This window comes from Rhinolophus sinicus, chromosome 6 (genome assembly GCF_057876585.1).
Source record: "Rhinolophus sinicus isolate RSI-liver-muscle chromosome 6, RSI-T2T, whole genome shotgun sequence".
In the NCBI taxonomy this organism is placed as follows: domain Eukaryota; kingdom Metazoa; phylum Chordata; class Mammalia; order Chiroptera; family Rhinolophidae; genus Rhinolophus; species Rhinolophus sinicus.
The window spans coordinates 43,336,428-43,355,027 of NC_142506.1; the positions used below are offsets into that span (position 1 = coordinate 43,336,428).

Below are 18,600 nucleotides of genomic sequence, written 5' to 3' on the forward strand. Positions count from 1 at the left end.
CTTTGTTATAATTACGTAGTTCCAGGAGTTTTTTTGTTGATTCTTTCAGATTTTATACATAGACAATCATGTCATTTGTGGACAAAGGCAGTTTTACTTCTTCCTTCCCAATCAGTATTACACCTTTTCTTTTCTGGTCTTACTGCGTTAGCTAGAACTTCTAGTACAATGTTGAAAAGGATTTCCTTGTTTCTGATGAAACCTAGTTTTTCACCATTGTCGTGCGGGAGACCCTGCTCACTGCGCCATTTGTCGTGCGCGGAGGCCTTCTTGCCGCGCCATCTTTCAGACGGGGCGGCCTGCGGGGTCTCTGCTCCTGCTCCCCACACAAGAACGCAGGATATGGTGAGGCCAAAAAGGAACACCCACGGAGCCATAGGTAGGGGAGCCATACCACCACGGTCTCACTGGAGGCTGGGTTCACCGGACACGTGACCTGCCGTCCGCCTTTCCGCCAACCGACCGACCAACGACTCTCCTCCACTCTCTCGACTCTGTTCCTCTCTCTCGGCCCTCCTCTTCCGCTCTCCTCGGCCCTCCTCTTCCACTCTCTTCGGCTCTGCTTGGCTCCTCGGCAATCCTTCGTAGCCGCAGCAGTTATACCAGCGGCCAATCGGCTAACCGGCCACAGCCGACGGCCAATCAGCCACAGCCGACGGCCATTCACCACCCGAGCCAGCACCCTTCCACGTGAGGCCGAGAGCCTGTAAACTACTCTCTGGGGCTCTGTCCCCACAACCATTAAGTGTGATGTTAACTGTAGGGTTCTTATAGATTTTCTTTGTTAAGTTCAAGAAATTTACCCTCTATTCCTAGTTTGCTGACAGTTTTTATCATGAAGGGGTGTTGGATTTTAAAATGTTTTTTTTCTGCATCTAATAATAGGATCATATAATTTTTCTTCGTTAGTCTCTTTATGTGATGATTACATTAATTGATTTCCATATGTTGACCCAGCCTTGCATACGTGGGATAAATCCTACTTGGTCATGATGTGCAGTTCTTTTATACATTGTTGGATTCAAGTTGCCAATATTTGCTTGAGGATTTTTGCATCTATATTCATAGAAGTATTGGTTTGTAGTTTTCTTTTCTTGGAATGTGTTTGTCTTATTTTGTTAACAGGGTAATGCTGGCCTCCTAGGATGAGTTAGGAAGTATTTCCTGTACTTCTAGCTCCTGGAAGAGATTGTAGAGAATGAGTATAATTTCTCCCCTAAGTGTTTGGTAGAATTCACCAGTGAACCCATCTGGGCCTGGTGCTTTCTGTTTAGAAGGTTAATAATTATTGATAGAATTTCTTTAATAGATATAGGCCTATTGAAATAGTCTATTTATTCTTGTCTGAGTTTTGACAGATTGTGTCTTTCAAGAAATTGGTCCATTCATCTAGGTGATCAAATCTGCAGGCAAAGAGATGTTTGTGGTGGTCTTTATTCTCCTTTTACTGTCCGTGGAAGCTGTAGTGATGGCTTCCTTTCATTTCTGATCATTGTAATTTGTGTCTTCTCTCTGTTTTTCTAAGTTAGCCTGGCTAGAGGCTTATTGATTTTATTGATCTTCAAAGAACCACCTTTTCTTTCCTAATGATTTCCTTTTTTTTCTATTTCTTAGGTATCTGCTCAATTTTTATTATTTCTTTCCTTCAGCTTACTTTGAATTTAACCTGCTCTTCTTTTTCTAGTTTCCTGATGTGGAAACTTAAATGATGGATTTTAGGTCTGTCTTCTTTTCTCATTCTCAGTTCTGTAAATTTCCCTCTAAGCACTGCTTTCACTGCATTACAAACATGTATTTTCATTTTCATTTAGTTCAAAATATTTTCTAATTTCTCTTGAGATTTGTTCTTTGACCCATGTGTTATTTTGAAGTATGTTGTTTAATCTCCAAATATTTTGGGATTTTCCAGTTATCTTTCTGTTATTTATTTTTACTTTCATTATAGTCTGAGAGCAGACTATAATAGTGGCTTCATCTGTTTTTCTTTGCAGTTCTGTCAGTTTTTGTCTCATGTATTTTGATGCTCTGTTGTTAAGCACACGTACATTCAGGATCATTTTGTCGTCTTGCAGAACTGATCGTTATGTATTGTCCTTGCTTCTCCCTGATAACTTTCCTTGCTCTGAAGTCTGCTCTGTCTGAGATTAATATGGCTCCTCTGTTGTCATTTGATTCGTATTATAATGATACCTCTGTCTCTGTCCTTTTACTTTTAATCTATATGTGTCTTTATATTTAAAGTGGATTTCTTATAGGCAACATGTAGTTAGTTAGGTCTTGTTTTTTTGATCCACTCTGACAATAGCTGTCTTTTCATTGGTATATTTGGATCATTGACATTTAAAATGATTTAGTAATATAGTTGTATTAATATCTACCATATTTGTTACTCTTTTCTATTCATTGCACTTGTTCTCTGTTCTTATTTTTGTCTTCCACTCTTTTTCTTATTTTTGTAGTTTTAATTGAATATTTTATATTATTCCATTTTTCTCTCCTTCCTCTTTTTACTTTTTTTTAGTGGTTGCCCTGGAGTTACCAATATACATTTAGAACCAATCCAAATCTAACTTCAAATAATACTATCATGCTTCATAGCACAAGTATCTTAGAACAAAATAGAACTAACTTCTCCCTCCCATCCTGTGTCATTCTGTCATTCGTTTCACATGTACATAATATATATAAGCTATATGTAATCAAATACATCTTGCTACTATTATTTTGAACAAGGTGTTATCTGTTAGATCAATTAAGAATAAGAAAGTTGGGCTAGCCTGGTGGCTTAGGTGGTTGGAGCGCCGTGCTCCTAATGCTGAGGTCGCGAGTTCGATTCCCACATGGGCCAGTGAGCTGTGCCCTCTACAGCTGAGATTGTGAACAACGGCTCTCCCTGGAGCTGGGCTGCCATGAGCAGGCGGAGGTCATCGTCAGCTGCCACGGGCTGCTGAGTGCTTCAGCGGGCTGCTTTGTGCTGCCCTGGGCTACAGTGTGCCGCCATGAGTGCCTGGTGGCCAGCATGAGTGGCCAGCAGTCAGCGTGAGTGGCTGGCAACCAGTATGAGTGGCCGGTGAGAGCTACCGTGAGCTGCTGTGAATGGCCGACTGATGACCGGCGACCCACTACCTCAGCCGGGGGAGCACAAGGCTCATAATACCAGCATGGACCAGGGAGCTGTGTCCTACACAACTAGACTGAGACACAATGGCTTAAACCAGAGTGGGGCAGGGGGAGGCAGAAGAAGAGGGAAAATAAATAAATAAAATGCACCTTAAAAAAAAAGAATAAGAAAGTTAAAGTTGTTTTACCTTCACCTGTACCTTTTCTGATGTTCTTTCCTTTATGGAGTCCTGTGTTTCTCACCTGTGTCACTTTCCTTGTCTCAGGAGGGCTTCTTTAACGTTTCTTCAAGGCAGGTCTGTTGGCAACAGATCCCTTCAATTTTTGTTTGAGAAAGTCTTGATTTCTCCTTCACTTTTGAAGATTAATTTCACAAGATACAGAATTCTGGGTTGGCGATTTTTTTCTCTCAGCCCTTTTGATATTTCATTGCACTCTTCTTGGCTTGCATGGTTCCTGAGAAGTTGAATGTAATTCTTATCTTTGTTTTTCTGAAGCTGTTTTTTCCTTCTATCTTCTTTCAGTACTTTCTTTATCATTAATTTTCTGCAATCTGAATTTGCTAAGCCTATGTGTAGGTTTTTTGGCTCTTTATCCTGCTTGGTGTTCTCTGAGCTTCCTGGATCTGTGGTTTCGGGTCTGACATTAATTTGAGGCAATCTCTTCAGATATTTATTCTATTCCTTTCTCTTCTCCTTTTGGTATTCCCTTTACACACATGCTGTACCTTTTGTAGTTCTCCCACAGTCCTTACAGAGACTGAAGAAAACAACAGATACTTCCTGTTCTATTTTCTTCAGTCTTTTTTTATCTTTGCTTTTCAGTTTGGACATTTCTGTTTTCATATCCTTAAGCTCAGAGACTCTTTCTTCAGCTGTGTCCAGTCTACTATGATTCCATTGGCGGCATCCTGCATTTTCATTGAATTGTTTTTGATGTCTAGCATTTCTTTATGAGTCTTAGAATTTTCATGTCTCTGCTTATCCATTTGTTCTTCATGTTGTCTACTTTTTTCATTAGGGCTCTTAACATGTTAGTCATAGTTTTAAATTCCTGGCATTGTAATTCCAATATCCCTGCCATCTCTGAGTCTGGTTTTGATGCCTGCTTTATCTCTTTAAACTATGTTTTGCACCTTTAGTATGCCTTGTAATTTTTTCTTGAAAGCCAGATATGATGTACTGAACAAAAGGAACTCTAGTAAATAGACCTTTAGTGATGTGGTGGTAAGGTGTGGGGGGAGAGGAAGCGTTCGATACTTATATGGGTCTCAGTCTTTCTGTGAGCCTGTGCTCCTGGGCTGTAACTTCACAAGAGCTTCTCAGTGTTTCTCCCATGTAGGTGGGACAGGATGGCTAGAGTCAACTGGAGTTGGGTATTTCCCTTCATGTGGCAGGCTAGGGCAGGCTGTAGCTGGCTATTACCTTCCTCCAGGCTGGGTAGGCTCTCATAAAGCCCAGTAGGGTAGGTGCTAGTAAAATAGGTTCTCTTGAGGGCAGGCCTTGTTAAGAATAGAATGTCTGGTCTGTTTCAAAATGATTCCTTTTCCCACCCCCTGCTGGAAGCAGGAGGGGATCTGTCTCCAGTATTTACTGTGAGAAACCTGGTTAGGCTCCTGGAGGTAAAACCTACAAAAGTGTGGGGCCCTCTATGACCGCGCCCCCCCCCCCCCCCGGAGTTTCTACCTCCCAGCGTTGTCCACAGTGAGCCCCCAGCAGTTCACCCACCTCAGTTCAGATTTCATCCCCCAGGTCCCGGTTCCCACAGAGGTTGCTGCTCGGGTAAGCTGTGATTCTTCGTGGTCACCTGTTGGTCTCCAGGTTTTGGAGCAGCAGTTTGCCCTATGACCTCGCTTCTCCAAGGGATCTAAGAAGAGTTGTTGATTTTTCAGCTTGTTCAGCTTTTTCCTTACATGCTGGACTAGAAATTGGAAGTTGGTTCATGAAATTTTTGCTTTGATGGCGACAAAGAGTTTATCGATTTATGTGTCTTACTGGGTTGGACAAGCAGCACCCCTGGGAGTGCAGGCCGTCCTTTGTCTGTGCCCTCCCAGCTGTCCTGCTGCACTAGACATGCTTGTGTGTGCGTGACTGTGTGTATGTGCGTGCGTGCATATGTGCGCATGTGCATTTGATGTCTCTGTTAAGTGTGGCCCTCTCTTCTTCCCTAACTCCAGTGTAAGTCATGGAGCCCTGGGTCACAGTCCCTCCCTATGTAAAAAAGGCGTGGCCCACACAGGTGGGCATCCAAATAGAAGAGTTAGCTGATAACCATTTCTTTATTATAATAATAGGATATAATTCCACTGTGTGGAACAAGAGACTTCCTGTGGGTTATCTTCTATTAAGATATGAGGCGTTCTGGTGGCTTTTAAGGCCTATATGGAGAGGGAGGGAGAAGCCATCTTTAGGGGGTATACTAGATGAGACTATTAAATACTATAGTTAAGTCAATTGACTATGGCATTGACCCTGGCTGTCATATTCTTACTATAGTACAGTTGGTTTTCTTATCTTTGAAGAGCTAGGAATGTAGTGCTTATTCTCTTTTTAAGTTATCACTACTAACTTTTAATGCACGCACTATATCATTTTATTTTCAAAAGGACTTCCTCTTCCTTTTTTGTGTTGAAACCTTTTTTTCTTACCAAACCAACATCACATGATTTTACCCTTTAGAAATTATTTTTTTATGGTTAAGAAATATGGTTTCACCAAGAGTGATGGGCACAGCCAGAATTTTGTGGTTTGCAAGGAACCACTGGTCACATCACTTTCTACTGTGTAAGTGGGGTGTTCGGAAACCCAGCGGCTCTTGTGTCCTAGGTGTTGGACCGATGGGTGGGAGGAGGTGGCACCAAGCCGAGGACGGGTCTGGTGTCTTTCAGCATGGCCACAAAACCCACCTGCCGATGAAGGAGCCAGATCTAAGATAGCAGTGATGCCCAGGCAACAGCCTCTAACTTTTTTGGCCACACACCCTTTGAGCAAAAATACTTTGAGTATAGGTTACCGTCCCCCCATATATGTTAAAATACTCATAAATTATACACATATGACCATACTAATCTGTTGATACATTTTAAAGCATGTTTTAAACAATATGTTATAAAGGATTAGGAACCATAGTTGAAAATGTCCACTGTCTTCTTTCTGTACCCCAGGAAGTTGTCTTTATATGGCCCCACCTTGGAGACCACTGCTCTTGGGTTGGCTGAGGCCACAAATGCCCAGATTATCATTTTAACTGGATTTCTTGTCCCAGCCCACCCTTGTTTGGGGAAGAATCTAGAATTTCGATGAAGTATACCAGCAGAGTGGCTGTCGCAGATGGGCGGTCCAGGGTCCTGGCCTTCGTTTTGTGTTGGGATCTCCATCTTCTATGTTTAGCTATAAATTCCTCGGGCTAGAGGTGCCTAGACGGGCTCGTGAGCCGCTTGTAGGAGCAGAACCCAAGCATGAGCACCAGGAACTGATTTGTAAACAACCGAGATCCACAGGGGTTGCCTTTTAGAGACCCATGATTTCTTCACCAGGTTCTTCGGTCAAAACCCAGTCTGTAAGGGAAGTCTCAGAATTGGGGTGAGAAATCTGGTTGGCATCCTTTTTCAGTTTTATTTATTTGGTCCCACTGTCGTCGGGGCAGACCGGGCATGGTTGAAGTGACTTGCTTTTGCCCTCACTCTAGTCAGTCTGGCCAGGAGTCCGCTGAAGTGCCACGAGCTCAGGGGTCACTTAGCGAATCCTACATTTCCCTCCCTAGAACTACCTCCGTGGTCACAGAAGCTTACAAGTCAAGTAGTTCCCAGCAAACTGGCTCAAGAAAGGAGGGAGCAGTTGTTCTTCTTACCAGGTGTGCTCCTGGGCCTTGTAGAGGAGGCTGTGATCATGCTCTTGGGAACATTGCTGCCAGCCCCCCAGCGTCGGGGACGTAGCAGCTCAGCACTGTCAGGTTGAACAAGTTGGGGAGGAGCTGCAGGATTCTGGAGTTCCAGACCTTTGAGGATAGCACACCCCACACCCTCTTCCCGGTTTCTTTCCCATTTCCAGAATCCTGGGAGAGAAGAACTGGAAAGTGAGAGTGTCCTTGGGAAGCACAGGGCTTGAGGACAAAGACGATGGCCTGGGAGCTTCAGCACTGCCACCAGTTATCTGGCCTTAGCAGTCGATTTTCTTTTCTTTTTCTGTAAAACAGACCTTTTTTTTTTAGCTCTAGGGGCCCTTGATTCTGCAGTTTTAACTCGCCATCTTTCTTCTCTCCTCCCAGATGAGTCGCGTCACCTCCTTACTGTCTTCTAGATGGGGTGAGGACACACCTTTGTGTTCCACCACCCTCACCAGATTTCATCCAGATTCCACATTCCCTCAGATTCCATGAGCAGTGCTTCTCCTCCAGCATCCAGCTGGAACCACTGAATTTTTTTTTCAGTGTTGATTTTCAGAGTGTTGTTTCAAATCGTGTGTTTATTCACATTTTTCCCTCTTTTTTTGAAAATTTATTGGATGGAGATGAATTTCATTTTTTCCCCCTGGGTACAGGGAAAGATCTTTGGTCTGAAAAATTAGATTCTCCCAGCAGTTCTCCCCACTGCATCCTCTCTGCCTCCTCAGCGTCTCTGCCTCTGATGGTAAGACTAGCTGGCAGGACACCGGTGATGGGGGAGGACACAGGTGATGGGGGAGGACACAGGTGATGGGGGAGGAGCCGGTGATGGGGGTGGACCTGGTGATACAGGAGGATCTAGAAAGGAGCAGAGGCCAGCAGGGCCAGAAGGCAAGGCCTGTCTTTGAGGACGGCTGCTGGTGGGGCTTCTGTTCGGGAGCCGTCATCCCTCGAGAGCAGATTTTCTGTCTGCCCGTATGAAGCCTTAGTGTCTGTCATTCTCGTGTTCATTATTAACCTCAAGTAAGGGGACACAGCCTCGGGGAGATGGGGAGGGAATGGAGAAAGGAGGGTCATAATTCAGTCCTTTGCTGTGTCTTCACCGCACCGTCCCCCATCCCTCCTCACCCCTCCCCCACCCTCAGCAGCCTCCTTACTGAGACAGTTGGTTTCTCACAACAGACACTGCTCATTTTCACGTAAAGATGAATGAATGGTGAGTGTGTCATAGAACTTACTGCCCAGGGTGAGCTGCCGCCGATGCTAATGGCACCGTTTTTGCTTTACTGCTTTCCACCTACTGGAAGAAAGATGACACGAGCCCACTTGCGTGTTTATTCAGCATTACTGTGCAGGCGGGCAGGAGAAATTCTCCCCAACCCTCCCTCCTGAAAATTTAATGGGTTCCGGCGTTGTGTGCAGTTTTTTCTAATTGTGGTAAAATACACATAACATAAAATTCACCACCTTGTCCATTTTTAAGTGCATAGTTCAGCAGTATTAAGTACATTCATGTTGCTGTGCACCCACCCCACCATCCATCTCCAGAACTTGCTCGTCTTCCCACACGGACACTGTCCCCATTAAACACTAACCGCCCAGCCCCTGGCACCCAGCCTCCAACGTTCTGTTTCTGAATTGGACTCCTGGGGACCTCAAATAGGTGAGACTCATACAGTGTCTGTCCCTCTGTGACTGGCTTGCTTCCCTCAGCATCACGTCCTCCAGGCTCATCCATGTGTGCCTGTGTGCGCATGCCCTTCCTTCTTAAGGCTGCGCACTCCTCCACGAGTCCCCTGCCAGCCACATGTCTGGGTAGCACTGTGTGACAGCCTTGGGGCAGCTAACTCCACGCGCGATGTGACCCGGGCTCAAAGCCCATCTGCAGTGTTGTCATTAGGAAAATAGGTGGCTCTGAGTATCCTTTGGGAAACACCTGTTTAAAAGCAAGCAGTATGTTTATTGTAGAAAATTTAAGAAATTCCAATAAGCAAGTTATATTCACACGTAATTCTGCCCCCACACATAACCTTTGTTGCTCTCCCATGGTGCGTTCCTCCAAACTCATTCTGGGCCCGTGTCTCACCCCCATGGCTGAGGTGAGCTGGCCCCTTCAGGGGTGCCTAGCCCAGGTGCATCCTCTCAGTGGTCCCGAGCCTTTGGCTTCTGTGTCCACTTGTCCTGCATTTAGCTCCGCATTCAGAGCTCAGTCTCTGCATTCTTGCAGGAAATACCCAGTAGGCGAGTGACAGTGCTGAGGCTTCGGGCGGCTGACAAGTGTGCAGTGGCCTTCTCCCTGGCGTCAGCCCCTGTCACCCCTCAGGGTTCTTTCTCTCCAGGGCTCTTCCGTGGTGACCCCCTCCTCACCTTCCTGAGACGTGCAGGGCAGGCTGAAGGCAGCCCTGTTACGTCCATTTCTAGACACGATGCCACGTGGTACGTGACCTGTTCCTGTTCACAGGCATAAATGTCTCCTATAGCATTTTTAATGAAAGCAGAGGACCCATTTTAATAAATTAAGAGTATTTACTCTGTAATGTCTGACTTTTTTCTTATATTTTCTTTTGAATAGCTTTTAACCACTTATTTGAATTTCCTATTTTTCATCCCTAAAAATGAATTGTTTAGGATTTGTTATTTCAGGACACAGTTTCTCATAGGTGAACAATATTTCCCATCTTACCAGATATCCAGTGACAGATAATAAAGTATTATTTACATGTCTTTGTTATTTAAGTGGATATATCTCTTTGTAACCCTGGCCTTCTCTTTTATGGTGTGGCATTATGACCTTTTGGAGGAAGAATGTCAGGAATTTTTTCTTTTAAAGCATGGGAAAATTACATTCAATTGGAGATCAACCAAGAGGCTAAAATAAATCTGAGAGCTTTGTTCTTTGATTTAAAATATATTCTGTTTCCTTTCTTGGCTGCTTTCCCGGAAGAGGCTGCTCCGTTTACATGGCTTTCAGTTTGTTTAAGGTCGTTCCCAGGACGGTTTGAGTGGAGATTTGCTGCTCGGCTGTGAGACTGACTTGGTCTCCAGTCTCCTGCTGCCCCAGCCCCGTGGGACCTGCAGCAACAAACCCAAAGCACCTTCCCTGCCCTCAAACACCTGCTTCCCCAGGGCCTGTGTCAGCAGATCTTGAGAAGTCTCCACCCTGGAGACCACGTGTCTCCCTGAGCACTTGGGTTTCCATATGTTTTGTGGTGTTAATCCTTTGAAGGTTCATTTTCATAGATTAACACCATTGTTTCTTTAAATATGAGGTTTAATAAAAACAAAAGTTTTAAGGAAGAGATGCGTTTGGAAATGGGGCATTATTTTAAATTAAGTTTAAGTCACCTAGAAGTAAGCAGTCCACTGATTATCAAAGAGTGTTTCAGGGTTGGCTGCTAGGAGCCCAGAAGGAGCTTTCCCCTGGAAACTGTCCTGAGTGGCACTTAGGAACCCTGCAGAGCTGGCATGTGTCCTGACGCCACTGCCCACCTGTCCTGCCCGCAGCGTCCTCACAGGTACTGTGGTCCATGTGTAGTTATGGTCTTCAGCTGGTCCTCTGCTCAAGGGACGAGGTGCTGGTCTTAATTCTATATAGGATGGGGGGGCGGTCCCCAAAACTCAACTAGGAGGAGGAAAGATTCTGAAAAGATAGATGTAACTCAAGTGGATTAGAGGAGAGAGAAGAAACTGAGTTTGAGGAAGTATCAAATTGCATAAGCTTGTTCTCTGAAGCACAGCAGGTAGGTAGAGGAAGGATTTTTAGTGGACAGGTTTGCCCAGTAAATCAGAGATGGGAGAAGGAGAAATTGCCAGGCCTGAGGTCTGTGTGGCCAGGGCAGCTGAGGCATAGGCTGGCACCACAGCAGGCGGTGCGTGTTGACGTGGACCAGCAGGTCCCAGGGGCAGGAAGTGGTCTGCGCAGTCCCAGCCTCAGGACCTTCCCCCACAGGGTCCAGGGCGGGGCCGCTTCAGGCCCCTGTGGAGGGCTAAGTGTGTCTTCAGGTCCGGGCTCTTCTCTCCCAGAGGCAGTTACCCCAGGCCTCGCCCCCTCCCTGCCCAGACGTTGATTTTCATGGCTCGAGGGGCAGGGAGGGTGGGCTGCACCCTTGTGAGCCGGCCCACACGCAGACCTCAGGCCTTTGGGCCGAGGGTGCTGGGCCAGGACCACTCCTGCTCCCTCCTGCTGGCAGCCCGGCCCTTCCCTGCACTGCCCCACTCCCCTCGAGACCAGGTGGGCAGGTAGAAGAGAAGGCCAAGGGTCCAAGGTGCCAGGGGTCTCGGGGGGCGGCGACGAGGCTGTGGGTGACCCCAAGGGGCTTTGCGAGGTGTTCGCTTCAGTCTCTGAACGTGCGCATGTAGCAGGTTCCAGGCCGGGCCCTGCCCCCTGTGAGAAGGAAAAAGCTGTGGGCAAACGATGTTTGCACACGAGAAAGGTGTGTGCGAGGGGCGGCCAGCCCCAGCCCTTGTTTAGAGCTGGACCTTGAGTGACAGAGGGCAGAGCTCATCCGTTTCCATGTGGTTTCCATCTTCTCTGTCTACGCATCGATCTCCAGACTGAAAAGGGTACAACAGATGCTGTTAGGAAGCTATTGAAGCCGGAGTTGGGCAAGAGACGCCGAGAACTCATCTCAGATTGTTTTAAATGAATGTGTCTGCAAGTCCAGACCAACAAAGACAGGGCATTGTGAGGACCCACAGGTGTCTGTCATTTCTGGGGAATGGCCACGGGCAGTTGAGGTGCCAACAGAGAGGGACAAACACTGTGTCTCCGTGTCCACACCTGTTAGAGGTGGGTGGACTTGAGCTCTGTCCTTGGAGGAACTGTGAGTTTTTTATTAGACAAGGGTGTAAACCCTTTGAGGCCCTCTGACAATAGGTCTGCAGGAAAGCTGTGTCAGGATGGAGCTGAGTGCAGTCAGGGAGAGGCTGCAGCTGGGGGCTAAGGGAAGGACTCCTGGAGGAGGTGGCCACACTGAGGCAGCCCAGCCAGCTTGAGGGGTGAACACTGCGAAACGAAACAGCCTGCCTCACGGTGTTACTGTTCTTATTTGTAAGTACAGAGCTCGGGCTCTGCATGGGTGGGTGGGAGGACATGGTTTAGTAAGAGCTCACAGGTGAGCCTGAGAAGGTTGGGGGACAGACTGACAAGAACGTGGTTAGATCTCAGCCATATTAGTAGGAGTCCAGTGACAAACGGGAGCCTTGGGCTCCGCTGTGGCTCCTCACTGAGGAGATGGGGACACTGGGGTGACAGAGCAGGGTCATAGGTTCAGGGTTTGCAGGGCGGCCTGGCAGGGTCTCTGGGGACCCAGGACTCCACCTCAGGTACGGGCAGGGCCTTCTTTGAGCAGAGTTGGGGTGGGGAGCAGGTGTTCTCTGGGTTCGCCCACCTCCTCGCTTTGGGGGCTCCCCTCTCAGCATTCTTCCTGCAGCTAGAATCAGAGCCCTGGGCTGCACATTTGAACGCACATGCCTGCTGCAGGCTGCTATGCCTGAGGCATGCAGAGATGGCAGCTGGAACGCTGCAGTGTGGCCGCGTGCCTGTGGCTCTCCCTGCTGACCCATCCCCACGCACCTTCCCACACAGGACCCCAGGCTTGGCAGGCTCCTGCTCATGTTTCAAGACCCAGCCCAAATGCACTTCTTGGGGCATTTCTGCACCCGCCCGTGGTACCTCTACTGTAGAATCCACTCCTCTCGTCATGTGTCATGTCTGGCTCAGGGCCAGGCCACGCTGCACTCATGTTTTGTGAGCTCACTCAGGACTGACGTTTGCTCTCTGCTGAGCCGTTCGGTCCAGCTAAGGATGGTGAATGTTTTTCTCCAAGATTAAGACCATTCTCACAGTTTGTCCGAAATAGACGGGCTGTTTTGTGAAGTCAGAATTTCCCCAGGGACAAAATGCCAAGAGACCCTTTCAAAGGAAGTCTTCCACCCCAAGATGCTGCCAGGGTGGGCTCTGTGACAGGGACGTGGCAGGAAAGAACCAGGGGTAGTCCCCACCCTGTGAGTACCTTCACAGGGCAGTCCCTTACCTCCGTCCCCATCCCCTGCTCAGCCGAAGGGTAGCATCTGCATGTGAAGCTTCTGGAGGCTGTGTGGCCCACCCGGCTCTTGGATGGGGTGAGAAAGGTGAAGGGAGGTACCCGGTGGCGCAGGGCAGGGTGCTTCCTGCCTGTGGACACTGCCAAGATGCCTCCCTTTTCTAGGAGATTCTAGAAACAGCACAAATGGGAAACTGAGGGGCTTTGGAGTCTTGGTATGGCTGACAGAAAGCTAGCTTTACCTTAGAATCAGCCATTACAGCTTCTGTTTTCCAAAGGCCTCCATCCCAACAGCTCCGTTTTTCACTGAGAGCACTCAGGCTTCTGATAAGGCCCTGCCAGTCCCCTCCCACGTTGAAATGTCCTGAAGCAGGTATATAATGATAGTAGGTGTGTTGTTTTCTCCAGGTCTCCTGGGCACAGCACATGGGAATGGAAGGGAAGAGGTGTAGCTGAAGCTTCACTTACCCGCTGGTCCCCCTTCTCCCTTCCACAGCCACTATGGGGCCAGAGGCAGAAGGTGCTCATGGGTGACAAAGAGTTTGAGCTCAGTGCCCCTGCATATTCCTGCCAGTGCTCACCTGGGCAGGTGCTCAGAGGAACCTCGGGAAGAAGGCTAGGATCCCCCTCCCATGCCTGCCCCTCGATTCCCAGGCTCAGGTGAGAGCTGGGACCCCCAGTGGAGGCCGTGTGGGGACCTGGCAGGCTCGGCAGCTGCCAGCGACCCTCCCATCAGCTGGGTGGGGGTCACCGTGTGTGTGTTTGGCCAGTCGTGCCTATTAAGCTCCCTTAACTTGTGTAAAGGCCGTTAGTGGCTTAGGAATTACTTTTGCTGTCATTGTTTTTCACTGACTTTTCGTGAGGCGAAGTGTTGTTCTAGCTCCACGTCGACTGGAGGGTCAGGAGGAGCCAGGGACCAGTGTCTTTGTGGGACAGTTACTCCAGGGCCCCTCTGCTCGTTCCCATGAGCACCGGCTGTGACACAGCCATTGGCCGGGCCCACTGTCTGCCAAGCCGGCGGGCGGGTCACGGGACTGATCTCGTCGGTGTGGGGGGCGGACTTGAGAGAAAACCGCCTGCAGCAAATGGCAGGAGGGCTCGGAGGGCGTGCAGCGCCCCGGGAGTGTCTCCCCGATCGGTGTTGTGGCAGCGACGCCACAGTGACCAGCAGGATGGGGCTGTCCTCAGAGCAGTACGCGGGATTTGGGCTGCGTTTCACATCAGTCTCAGATGACGCACGAGCCCGGTGGTGGCTGACGGGCCAACAAGTGTCTGTGTGCAGTGCACGTGGGGTGCTGGGGTCCTGTGGGCGGGGACTGGCAGCCAGATGGGGTTTGCTCTGTGCACGGGGTGTGCTGGTGAGGATGCACGTGACCGTGAGAGGCAGGGGAGACGAGGGCCAGCGGCATGTGTTCACGGAAGGGGCACGGAACCTGGGGAGGGCTTGGCTAGCGTGCAGTGGGGTCCTCATTCCAGCCTCAGTGGGTCAGAGTGAGGACGCAGGCAGGTGGCTTGTCCTGCCTGCACAGCAAGCATCAGAAAGCACAAGGTCACAGAGTTCCTCCAAGAGAAGTCTATCTTGTGGAAATAAATATTCCTCATAAATATTTTCATAACCTCATTGAATAAGTGAGGTGTTTTCTCAGTGCCTCTTAGGGTGATGTTCGCTTCCTCCTCTTATGCTATTTAAATGCCCGTTCTGTTTCCCTGCCGTCTTCGGTGATGTGCTTGCTTCTACCTTCTCATGTAAAGTCTCACAGCTTTGCTGTGTTTCCATCTACTGCTTCTGCTTAGCCGTGTCCATTTTCACGTTTGTTTGTTTTTTCCTAGTGCTCTTTCTAAAAATTTTAGAAGTGATAGCACAGGATGATTTACAAGTGTCTTTTGTTTAAAAGTCAGAATACTCAGACATTGTAATCTGTGTCTGTGACGACCTCCCTCCAGCCGCTCACTTAACGCCCATCCAGTCCTCAGCTGTCTACACATCTGGCCACCGCCCGTTCTGCCTGGGGTCCTGGGGGCCCTGCGTTCCCTGCCTCTGCCTCTTGGGGTCTCCAGCCCCAGCAATTCTAGTACAGTCAAGCCGATTTCAATAATGGCACTTTAGCCCAGTGTTTTTCAAATTATGGCTTGTGACCCATTAGTAGAGTGTGAAGCCACTTTCATGGGTCACACCCATATAAAAAAATAGAATATATCTTTCACACATAGTAGGGTGAAACCTTCATTTCAGTTGTATGCGTATGTTTGCATCATGATGTCTGGGACGTGATACAAAATGTATGTCATAGTCAAAAGTTTATGAAAGTCCCTGCTGTATTCTAACATATTGCTAACTTTTATGAAGAAAAGCCAATCGTAACCTATCTCCAGGAAATGGTTTTGTGCCTCGGGGCAAGGTGAAGCAGGCCCACAGAGTCCTGTTGAAGATGACCCTGTGTCAGAGGGAGAGGTCACCGGGGTGCCCCTGAGTGGGTTCACACAGTCTTTGGAGGTTGAAGGAAGACGGAGTTTCTGTGAAATCACGAAGGACTTCTCCTGCGTGACTCTACTCGTTCAGATCTCAGAGCAAATGTTTCTTCCCCCAGGAAGTCTTCCTTGACTCCACCCCTGCGTCTAGACCAGGCCCCTCTGCCAGATGCTTCTATAGCACCACATTTCCCACCATCGGAGCACTTGGCTCAGTTTTCAGTGGTACTTTTGTTGCTATGGTTGTATATTGTCTGTCTCCCCCCATCTCTCACTGCCTTAGACCGTGACCCCAGGGCAGGCATCAGGTTGGGTTTGCTTGTTGTACCTGCAGGAGCCACCCTGATGCCGAGCACGTCACCAGGGCCTGGTCTACACCAGGTCAGGGACACTCCTGGCCCCACCGCTGGTGGACATGAGGCACGCTGTAAAACCTTGTTGTGCTCACATCTTATTCCAGAAAGGGGTGGGGGTGTGAGAGCACAAGGGGACGTGTGGCAGGAAAGGGATTCAGGCTCCAGGAGGTCCACAGAGGCGCCTCAGCTCCTGCTGACCACACACAGATCCCCCCCGGACCCGGTGACCTGACCCCACCTCCTGCCCAGGTACTGCAGGGCAGAAGCAGAGTTACAGACAAACACGTCTTGGGGGACAGCCTGTTCTCTGGCTGTGGATGGGGCGCCATAGTGCCAGGTGCCTGCTTGCCGTGAAGAGTGTCCAGGCCGTTAGACCCGGGGTTGGAGGCAGCTCGTTTGTTCTGTCGTACGGGATTCAGCTGAGGCGCCTGATGTTTGCTGTCTGTGCCGGGCTGGGGGCTGTGCTGTGGGGCACAGGGAGGGGTTTCCTTCTCTACCCTGAGAGTGAGGGTGGAGGCAGAACAGGCGTGAGGGAGGATAAAGAAGTACTTCTAGGGTTGCCTTAGCAGGAAAAACGTCTTCAGAAGGATGTTTTGGAAGCATTTGATTTTAGGTAGAGAGATGCTGGCACTCAGCTGGCCCCCTTCATTGGGGGCTTGGGCTCATACCGTAGCCAGCAGGCTCGTGGTTCTTGAAACTGCTTTCCCGTTGGAGAAGCTGGACCTCTGTGACCCCCAGCATCATTTCCACGACAACAAACCATGATGAGATGGGGGTTTTGACCCGCCAGGACAGTTGCAACAAGAAACAGGTGAGCTTGTAGACAGATTTCCTCTGCAGCCTCGAACCAATCACATGTGACTGAATCTCGGTTTCTCCACCTCTGAACTAGAGACAGGAACATGACGTCCTTTCACTTGTGATCGGAGGGACCATGTAGGGAAAACATGCATGTAGGTACACGTGCTCGTGTCATGGACATGACATTTGACATGCCGCACAGGAGCCATTGCCTCCGCACGTGTGCTGTGCAGGTCGCCTTGTGCAGGCTGCCGTCAGCTTTGATCAGCGCCTTACACACTCTGTTCCCTGGCTCCTGGCTCGTTCAGATCCGTAAGCCCGCTGCCCCCCAGGCCTTTGCACTGCAGTCCTTTGTTCAGGTGTCAGCTCAGTCACCCTCCTAGACGGGCCCTGTCAGACCACCCGTGGAGTCAGCACCCAGGATGCCCGCCCCTCATGCCATCTGCTCCTCACAACTCTTGTCACCACTTCATGGGACAGGGCTGCCGTTACTGTGCTTCTTTCCTTTTTTGTTTTTTGTTCATAGTTTGGTTTGAGTTTGCTGTATCTACAGAACTGGTGCACAGCAGACCTTTAAATCCTCATGAAAAACCTTTTTTCTGCTTTATTTATTTACTTTTAGGAAGTGTTTCAAGTAATAAATGACTTGCCCAAGGTCACATAGGTAGCAAGTGGTCAAGAGACTTAAATCTGGGGACACCAAGTCGCAGCTTTTCTCTTGGCCTCGAGTCCACCTTTCCTCCCTTCTGTTTGGCATCGACGCCTCTGCTCGTTTCTCTGGCTCTGCCCTTACAACGCCAGGCGCAGCGTCCCAGCAGCACGCTCCTCCAGATGCCGGTCCTGGAGCCTCAACCCCCCTCCTACCCCAGATCCTCACAAAATGTCCTGGTCCCGTGCTATGTTCCTGGAGGACCTTGTGCTTGGCACTCGAGAGCGGCAACAGCTAATCCGACCCGCTGGGGCCAGGCTACTGTGTGTGTGGATGGGCCAGGCCCCTTGGCTCCATTCCATCTTGAAGAGAACGTGTTGTGCTTGGATGCATGTGTGGTTGGCGGGGGGTGTTTTGATGTCCTGTACTTTGGGGTGTGGTTTTTTGTCTAAAAATTTATTTTTGTGTTTTCTGGTGTCACATGATGGGACGCCTGTGTTTAATTTGTACATTACCTTTTTCACTGTGTCTGAGATGCTTTTGGCATGGCCATGGCCCCGGAGAATGTGTAAGTAGCAGCCGACTCACGGACACTTCGGTCAGCACAGAATCATGGACACTTCGGTCAGCAGACAAACACTTGCCGTCCATGTCTTTAACTTCTGCGCTACAAGTGATCAGTGTTCAGCTGTCCAGTTTGCGGACACAGCGGTGCCTCGGCCGTTTTCGGCGAGTGTGCTGCGTAAATCGCCAGGAGCCACACCCTGGTGCTGACTGTTGACCTGACACTGTCACTGCTGTGTGTGTGCTGCACTCTGCTCTCGTCCCCTTGTCCCACAGCCTCTGCTCTGCTCCTTCCAGGGAAAGTGCGGTGGCGGGACTTCAACCAGGAGGCCTACGTGGGCGGGACGATGGTGCGCTCCGGGCAGGACCCCTACGCCCGCAACAAGTTCAACCAGGTGGAGAGCGATAAGCTGCGCATGGACAGGGCCGTACCTGACACCAGGCACGAGCAGTGAGTACTGAGCTGGCGTCGGCGGCATTGCCCGCCCTCCCACACCCAGGAAGTGGCGGTCACTGTGACGCTAATGGTCTGTTACTCTGGGAAGCTGGACATGTGCTGTGTGTTTGTGGGTCGTACAACTAGGAAACGCTCTGAGGCGTATGGCAATGACACTTCACTCACAGGAAGTGCAGGACCGTTGGGGACCCCTTCCGGTCTTGCACATGCCCCACGGCCATGCCTGGAGGGGGCACTGCTGGCCCGAGAATGGGAACC

General features: G+C 49.3%; 1 protein-coding gene across 2 annotated transcripts in view; it reads left to right on the forward strand.

Moving 5' to 3' along the window:
- Positions 1 to 18,600, forward strand: part of GALNT2 (polypeptide N-acetylgalactosaminyltransferase 2) — a 169,307-nt gene that overhangs the window by 88,595 nt on the left and 62,112 nt on the right. For both annotated transcript variants that reach the window (XM_074316435.2, XM_074316434.2), the window contains one exon: positions 18,183 to 18,336. In XM_074316435.2, the coding sequence (XP_074172536.1) occupies positions 18,183 to 18,336 (154 nt within the window). The remainder of the gene's footprint in view (positions 1 to 18,182; positions 18,337 to 18,600) is intronic.